Source organism: Carassius gibelio, chromosome B17 (assembly GCF_023724105.1).
Source record: "Carassius gibelio isolate Cgi1373 ecotype wild population from Czech Republic chromosome B17, carGib1.2-hapl.c, whole genome shotgun sequence".
Lineage (NCBI taxonomy): Eukaryota > Metazoa > Chordata > Actinopteri > Cypriniformes > Cyprinidae > Carassius > Carassius gibelio.
In genome coordinates this window covers 2477211-2486727 of record NC_068412.1, presented here as the reverse complement: position 1 = coordinate 2486727, position 9517 = coordinate 2477211, and the positions used below count along the sequence as shown (strand labels likewise).

The following is a 9517-nucleotide window of genomic DNA, read 5'->3' as shown; positions in this document are numbered from 1 at the left end:
ATCATGTGTGCCATTGATTGTGATTTGAGCTATTTGTTATAGAGTGACCTGAATGCCTGAGTTTAAGTTTCTTTACTGCATACATAAATTAAGTGAAAAAGAAAAGTAAGCAACTCAGCATTTCTGACATAGTATGACATGTTTTTTAATAGTTAGTTCTACGTAAAAAAGTAATCTTTTGTTTGGACACACAGACATCAGGAATCAGCGTGAGCATCACAACAACGGTGACCATCAAAAAAGCATGTTGTAGCCAATAAAAACTCATCCATGGCTCCCATCATGCATTGCGGCATGAATAAATTATGAGCTGAACTGTCTTTTTAACTTTTTATTCTAACTATATTTTATTTTTGCTGTTTTTATGTTCATTTCTTGTATCTAGTTTTGTGATGTTCAGAGTTGGTCTGTTTATCTGAATATGTTGTTTGTCACCGTTGTTGAGATTCATACGTTGATTATTGTTATCTGTGTGTGCCTAAACTTAGAATTCTTTAATTAAAAAAAATCAGAATCACTTGCAAGAGATACCTACAAAATGTATAGAAAATACAGATTTTTTTCATTGTGGAATCAAAGCTGTGACAATCAATAATGGAAGTTTTACTTTGAGAAAAGACTGTAAATGAGTTCAGTGATTCATGTCAAACAACAATTACATTAAAACATAATCATCAACACGCAATGATTTTTGCTCTTGGTTTGACAAACAAACTTTAAAAGTAAAAAGTTACAAGCCAAGATCCCAACTAAAGCAAACATTGACCACTATAATGGTGACACACAAATTGTGATTTTCTCGTTTGGTGATTCTGCTTGTTAACATCAGGTGTCTTCAATAATGGTCAATCATAACTCAATTAACTTCTTAATTATCTCATTAACTTCAACTCTGCTTCAGTGTTACTTTTAACACTGCTTCAGTGTTTATATGAGTCCACACTCAGAGTGTTAAATTAACACTGGGGATTTTGCTGTGTGTCCCTTAAGAAACTTTAATTAATGTTGTCACGTAACAAATCTGTTTCAAAGACAAAATTAAATAAATTGCTAATCACAACATTGAAACAAAAATGTAAAGCCTGTACAACTAATTGTAATTTTTTAATTATTATTATTATTAGATGATGGCGTCAGCTAATCGCTGCATTGCTGACCATAGTTTAAAGTATTGATACATCTGCCCTTATCGGGGAACACAAGAAAGCGCAGTTATCTTAGACAACTTAATCCAGATATTTTAATAAACTGCAAATTCATTTGAAGAACCAAATAAGCCAAAGAGATGTGTTATCACAATTAGAAGATCTGGCATCTTTAAATAATCTCAGATGTATTACACAAAGTACAAAGAAAGGGGCCCTGGATGAGCTTTGAAGAACCAAAGAATTCAAGACCACACCAAATAATCAACAATCAAATCCAGCTGAGTTAGTTGTAACCTTGGTTTCCTGAGAGCATTCTGCAGTGTTTGGTCTCAGATTCTGATGCAATTGTCACCCTTGCTGGATTTATAATGCCTGTGAGCTTGTCAGGTTTGCATAAGTAGCGATAATTGGCCAGTTAAATGAACTGCTATTATCCTATAAGATTTCAGGAAATTGGAGTAGGGAAGGAGTTCCAACAGTGTATCTTGCAATGCCTCATTCTTGGTCTTAGAGAACTTGGTTAAGACAGTAATCGGAGACATTTTTATGCTATATTTTGGATATTAGCTAACATCTGTAGCAGAACTGAAGTTATACGGCCCATTCGGTGTATGTATGCAAGCTTTATTTATTTTGCGAAATATTAGTACAAAAGTTAGTGACAGTGTTCATATGCATATTTTATGCACACATTTCTGCCTAGACATGCTTAGTGAAAGAGACCTAATCAAATGTAATGTTTTACAAATAAACAAGTCTGATAAAAGAGACTTTAAATTGTGGTTTAGACAAAGTAAGAAAAGGATGAATATAGAGCTATACCAGACCTTTAGGTACCCAGATCCTTGTTTCTGGCTACTGATATAGTGCCTTTCTTAATGCTGGATGAAAATTTGAATTTTACTTTGAAGTGGAGCTAATCCATAACATTATGCTTTGGCTTACAATTTCACATTTTTTATGACATTTACAATTAATCAATTATTAATTTACGTTTTTTTTTTATTATTATTATTATTTTATACAGCAATGATGAAACCAAAGAGGATATCTACATAGAAAAAAAGAGAAAGTGTGTTTGTAGTGGTCATAAAAAGACACTAGAATATTGTTACAGGCTCTATACAGTGGGAAACATTTCACTATTGTTCTTCAACAGTCAGCCATTGTGCATTGTTTTCTTCCCTCTCACAAATAGACTTTACTTTTGTAGCGGCATTAAAAGAAAAAAAAAATGTAAACAGCATCAATTATGTACAAAAGAAGCAAAAATGTAAAAAAAAAATAACAAATAATCAGAGTTATATGTTGTTTGGGGTCTTGCCTGGTATGATGCATAGATGTTGCTCAAAGATTTCAGAATAACAGTAGTTTTGCGGTAGGTTACATGTGTCTTTGTAATAATATTTTAGAACTAACTTTTTTTATGGACATCCAAAGCTAAATCTAATCATATTATATTATTATATTTTAAGAGAGCAAAAAGCACATCTGATAAATCTGCAAGTTAGCTATCTGAAATATGAAACAAACTGTCTGATACCAAAACAGTTGAAACTGAAACAGTATGAACATCTCTGAGAAAAACAAAATAATAATTTAGGAAATCACACAAAGATGAAAAAAAAAAGAGATGGTACCATTATAATGTGTCCAAGGTCCCTTTTTCATAAATACCAAATTAACGTTATAGGGAGAATATACACACTGTATAAATAAAGCATAGAATAAAATAGCAGTTATATACACAACCTTCCCTGATCAGTTAAGGCCCAAGTGTATAGGGTATGCAGTCATTGCAAACATCCCTTAGTCTACTAGATTTCTTAAAAAAACAACAACAACAACAAAAAACATTCTCTTTATGTCAAATGCAAAACAAGCATCCTGACACTTATGTAGGCCATTTAATTATGTCTGCACTCATATAGAAAGAGAGGCAACTATCTATCATTTTCATTTTGTAGAACAGTCTTTAAATACATATGTACATAACTCCTGAATCCTCCCAGAGGCATCTTGTGATCAAAGTCCTTCCTTTACAGTACACTGTAAAGTACACTGTGGTGACATGTCCATGAAAAAAAGGAAGTTTGGAGATAACTCTGTTTCGGCCTGAGCTGGACAGATGTTTCAAAGCATACCAAAGCCCTCACTCCCCTCACTGATGGCCAGTTTCAGCAGCTTGTGGAGCTCCTCGTAGGAGTCATATGTTGGGAGGCACAGCTGGTTAAAACTGGTTAAAACAGAACAATGTGAGAAGAGGGGTTAAACATGCAAGCCTGATATAAAAATATAACTTTTAATGATAAGATGCTTCTAACAAAACTGTATGTTGCTAGAAACATTAATACAGTTAATTTAAAAATACATATATTCTGTAAAAAGTCATGATAGTCAAGTAAATAATGTTTTTTCTTTTTAATCAAATTTCAACAAGTGCTAAAACCTTAAAGGGGACCTATTATACAAGAATCAAGTTTGAACACAATTGTGTGGCCATTGTGTGTGAATACAACCAGCCTATAATGGTAAAAATCTACCCACTCATGTATTTTTTTTTATAATCCCAATAAATAGTAAACAGTCCAGATTCCAGATTTTCCCTATGTACACATAATCGTAGGCAAAGGTCCCGCCCCTTTTTGGTGCTCTCTATCCTATCTGCATAAACGCAGCCTTATTGAGAAGCAGCAGTCTGCCATTACTGTTTTCTTGCTGATGCTGCTGGTCAGCCCCAAAGAGACGCTTTTTGGGATGCTCAAACCAACATGGGAGTTTCCATAGACTCCCTCATGAAGCTCTGCCCTCTTCTGAAAAGGGGGCTGGGAGCACCAGCTCATTTGCATTTACAGGGGCATAATAGGCCACCTTTAAGATGAATATTACTAATAAAATAACAACATAAATGAAATTTGCCTTTTAAAGAAAATTACAGTTAAAGTTAGGGGCACAAAGTTAGGACACTTGACACAATTTTCGTCATTTTGGATCTGTATGCCACCAGAATAGAATAAAAATGAAACAATGAAGATGAAATTAAAGCGCAGACTTTAAACTTCAATTCAAGGGGTTAAACAAAAATATAACATAAAATGCTTAGAAATAGAACTATTTTATGCACAGTACCCTCATTTTCAAGGGCTGAAATGTAATTGGACAAATAAATACAGTGATTTTGTTTAGAGTCCTTTGCTTGGAATGGCTGCCTTAAGTCTAGAACTCATGGACATCACCAAAGATGGGTTTGGAATAGCCAAAAAATGGGTTTTGAGTCAATTGTCCAATTACTTATGGTCACTTAGAAGGGGGGAGGTACATATTAAAGAGATGTAACTCCTTAATCTTTCCTACAATTTTGATAATTCTCTCAAAACAAAGCTCACAGTGTTCACTTCAAGCACATATTCATTATGCGACTGTAACTTGAACATGTTTTGGTCAACAGCAAAAATAACAAAAAAATTTTTACAAATATATATGGACCTAACTGTATATCTCTGTATTATTTTGGGAAATGGATTTTGGTCCTTCTGTGGAAGTAAGATGATGTTTGATGTGTGCACTTACCATGTGTGTGCAGTGGGCAGCGTGCTGTGTGTGGGAGCTGCTATAATCTGGAAGGAGGGGCAAAGCGTATTGAAGCCGCCAGGTGGGAGCTGCGAGGAGCCAGTGGTGAACTGCAACAAACGTGCCAATTCTTCCTGTGTGAAGGATGACACCACAGCCCAGAACCATTTCATAACCTAAACAACAGAACAATCGGGATGAGCTCACTGTAACACTTTCATCCCCTGCTGTGATCTCTCAGCCTATTATTGTGAAGTCAAACCCATTCCAATATCAAGTCATCATTTACAAAAATCTTAGATATGTACAATAATTAACATTGGATATCATGTTAATGTGAATACAGTGTTGAAAAAGTGTTTGCCTCTGGCTGAAGGGTGGGGTCTTAAAATTAAAGATGAAAGATGCAACATAATGCCTGCTGGGGTCACTTATACTTCATTAAATAAATAAACAATTAATTATGCTGAAATACATAATACATGAAAACGTTTTGATGTCATATTATTGATTTTTTTTTATGTTGCTTAGGGTGTTGCTCTGTGAAACACAAAACCATTGGGTGAAGTGGTCATAGCCATAGACATATAAAGGGTGAATTCCAAACAGCTTTTTTGCGCCCCTGAAGTGCACTTCGGGAAGGGGACGCCATTTGTTGGGATGTTCCAACTGAAAGTAAACAACTTAATCCCTTCATGAAGGGCCCTTCCAGAAGTCCGTTAGGGAAGGGAGCATGTGATGGTCACTTCATGGAAGTGATTTCCATTTGTGATCATGTAATCTTCATGTAGGAGATCTTGCAATGCTTTTTAAAGCAAAGTTGGTGTTGATTTTGAGTTTACGGACCCACTTTATATTAAGTGGCCTTAACTACTATGTACTTACATTTTAATTAATAATTTAGTACAATGTACTTATTGTGTACATACATGTTTTTACATTGTACTTATATTTAAAAAAAAACTACATGTAATTAGATCTGAATTTAATTTCTGTAATTACATTTATAATTACACTGTTGACCCATACTTTACACCTTAACCCACCCTTAAACTTACCCATACCTCCAACCCTCTCCCTAACCTTACCCCTATCCCACCTCAATAGCAGCAAAAGTGTTTTACAATACAATATGAACACAATAAGTACATAGTAATTAAGGCCACCTAATATAAAGTGGGACCGAGTTTACATACAAACAAAAGTAGAATAGGCTAATTCAATTTGTCTATTTTAATTTAAGACAAAACATTCACAACGTCACATCGTCAGTGATAGAAATATGATTTAAGATGGTAATCAAGTTTAGTTTGAAAAAGTTTAATAGTAAATAAAACAATCAGACAATATTTCAATAAAATAATATGAATATTTATTTGCAACAACTGATAGAGTGCTGAATGCTGAACGCACACACACACACAGTATTGGTCCAAGCAACTTGTCATAACTCTCATATGTGGACTGAAGAAAAGATCCCTGATTCCCTGAGTGTTACTATTTTGAGGTTGTTATAAATCGTAAAATTCAAATTATTTCTCGGGAAATTACCTTTCACCTGAATAGTTGTTTTTAGTTTTATTTTGTCATTATAACATTATGTTGAGATCAGTTATCCACCAAAGTCAGACTAAATGTAAATAGAATTTATAATTAATAATATAAAGTTTATATGATTCTTATGAAGTCTGAGTTTATCTTACAGATATCTTATGAGCTAATCTAAGATAGTCTTCCGTGCAATGCTGTGAGCCAGAGGACTGACAGGACAGATCAGACTGTCAGAATCACAGACTCATCTCTGAAGAGCAGATGATTAGAATGCTTATCATATAATCGTGGCTTATTTATGTTTTGCCCATTTAAGCCAATAGAAACACAGGACAACACAAACCTCAAGGAAGGCTAAAGAAAGTTCTTCGGGATATTATATTATGTGATATTATACGACTTACACTAGGTCTATTATACAATTGTACTATTTACTACTCACTGTGTGTGTGTGTGTGTGCGTGTGTGTGTGTGTGTGTGTGTGTGTGTGTGTGTGAGTTCACTGCTGTGTGTGCACTTTGGATGGGTTAAATGCAGAGCATGAATTCTGAGTATGGGTCACCTGTATGTCACTTTCACTTAAAAAACTAAATCAAACTCATCTCCATTGTTACAATTGGAGGGGCCAGGACAATTTTTAATATAACTCAGACTGGATTCATCTGAAAGAAGAAAGTTATATATACCTAGGAAGCCTTGACGATGAGTACATCACATAATAATTTTCATTTTTGGGTGAACTTACCATTTAAATCTGACCAGTGGACAGAACATTGGGAAGCACAACAATACTCACACTGTCAAAAGAAAGCATCCCTGAATGCAAAATTTTCCATTATAAACATTCATTGTTGTGGACAAGTGGTAAACTGGTAAATTTAAAATAATTGCTCTCTCTCTTTCTCTCATTTCTATGTGTTTTCCAGGACTGGAAAATTTGTCAGTTTGTCAAGTTTTTCAAAACACGTGGGAACCCTAATTCAATGCTTCCTGTCATTAAGATATTAGGTAATGCCATGTTTCTCTACAAACCTATGTTGATACCTTAAAAAAAGATTAAATACATTTAACATTAAGTCACCTACCTTTTCTCTGAAGTGCCACGACCCTCCAACAATTACAGCATGAGCTTTAAAGTCCTGCACGTTAATATCTCCTGTACCACACATCAACAACTGCAAACAAGACAAAACAGTCATCACTTAAAGTGCATGTAAAAGGCATTTAAGAGATTTGTTTCTAAACCCACTGTATATGTATTGCTGAAAACATGTTACAAAGACTGAGAACTATGTAGTACTGAATTGTGGAGTTAGACCATTAAAAGTTTTTCACCATTTTTGTGTTCAGGATTTTTTTTAGGTGGCCTGAACGTTGGCCTTTTTTTGATGAAGCACTGGAGCCACTGAGCATGGTTCCATGGCTCCCTCCCCTTATACTATACTAACAACTAAAGCACATTAGCATCAGTGGTTCACCCACTCAATCGCAAGTTACTATCATTACCATTAGTTACTACAGCCTACACTTTGCCGAATCATTGGTCATGATTAAGTCATTGAGTCATTTATTAATTCATTTGATTCGTTCAAATGGCTGATTCATTCAGGAGTGAAGTGGTTCTTTATGAATGTTTCATTGAATCATTAGGCTTGTTCGACTTGAAACTGGTCATAACCATCAGTCCGATCAGAGTGTGACATCGAAGTACCGCAAGAGCTTAGAGAGCACACGACTCCTTGTGCTTTTGAATCACCCTTGCGGTACTTTGATGTCATACACCGTTTGGTCTGTGCAGCACCACTTTAAAGTCAATGCATAGGCCAATGGTTCAGCGCGTCAAATGGTTCACCAAATTCGTTCAAAACGTGGATTAAGAAATGAAATGCCACTGTGGGTTGCTCGGAAGTGAACAGTTTTGCTTTGTCTATCTTGTGGTTGGCAAAGTTGACCAAAACAGACAATATATATATTTATATGTGTACAGCAGGTAGACAACCAAAATGGGTAATACCACTGCTGCGTTAACTGCAAGTCAGTCACGTGTTAAAATCATTCACGAAACTACCGCCAGGTGGCGCAAAGGGATGGATTGCAAACTGAATGTAATTGTACAATTTTGGTTTGTAAATGGAGATGCAAGGATGAAGTAAAACAACAATAACATTATAATTTAACATTGTAACATCCTTAAAAACCATTAGTTAATTTCAAAAAAAGAAAAAAAGCTGGATAAAAACATCCACGAAACTTATAAATAGTTAACAACATTGCCTAGATTAGGCCCATACTCTGTTCCTAAGTATATATGTATACATACACACACACACGGATTGAAAGCTATATGTTTTCATTCGGTTCATTCTTGGTTTAAAAATAAATTAATGAATAAATAAATTCTTCAGGTTCCATATGCAGAACGAAACGAGAACGGTCCACTATTAACAAATAATTCTTATTAACTCTTAAAAAAAAAAAAAAATAGTTAAGCTTCGAATGGGCAACATCACGAATATGGAAACGTTTGGATTCGTCCTGAATGAGAGAGCCCAACCTTATGTTTCGCTTTAAATTATTTTTTTATATACTGCAATTATATTTATCCATTAGAATTATAAATTTATAATTCTTGTTCTGTTCTGATAAGTTTGTTACATTTAAAGGATTTGTTTTAAAGTGAAGGGATCAAAATATATCCTGTTGGTATATTAGCCTATAACATTATTAGGCCTGCCGTTATTATTTCAGAATGTAATTAAAATGCTACTCTCACAAACGTAATTTATTGTTTAGCATGTTTAAAAAACGTAGCAACTGAAAATAGTAAATTAATCGGTTAAAATTTGTTATTGTGGGTTAACCAATTTACATTATATACTTAGGAACAGAGTATGGGCCTAATCTAGGCAATGTTGTTAACTATTTACAAGTTTCTATGTTTTTATCCAGCTTTTTTTCCCATTGCATCTGAAAAGGACTTCACTTCGCACGCTCAACCTGCCTCCCACGTTGCTCAGCTGTGGACGATTTAAAAATGTTTGATATAAAGGTTGCAGTCACATTTTATACAGGAATTGATCACAAAAAAAAATAATAATAAAAATAATAATAATAATATATATATTATATGTATATATATATATATATATATATATATATATATATATATATATATATATATATATATATATATAGTTAATATGCAATCAAGTTCTTCGGATACTATACAAGACAGAATTTAATTTAGA

The 9517-nt window shown here is 34.1% G+C and overlaps 1 protein-coding gene across 1 annotated transcript in view; it reads right to left on the bottom strand.

Moving 5' to 3' along the window:
• Nucleotides 1-1751: 1751 nt before the first annotated feature.
• arel1 (apoptosis resistant E3 ubiquitin protein ligase 1) overlaps nucleotides 1752-9517 on the bottom strand; it is a 50379-nt gene continuing 42613 nt past the window's right edge. Inside the window, exons 20-22 of the mRNA XM_052579845.1 lie at nucleotides 7355-7444; nucleotides 4719-4894; nucleotides 1752-3384 (exon numbers count right to left, since the gene is read on the bottom strand). Coding sequence (XP_052435805.1) covers nucleotides 3282-3384; nucleotides 4719-4894; nucleotides 7355-7444 — 369 coding nt within the window. The 3' untranslated portion in view covers nucleotides 1752-3281. The remainder of the gene's footprint in view (nucleotides 3385-4718; nucleotides 4895-7354; nucleotides 7445-9517) is intronic.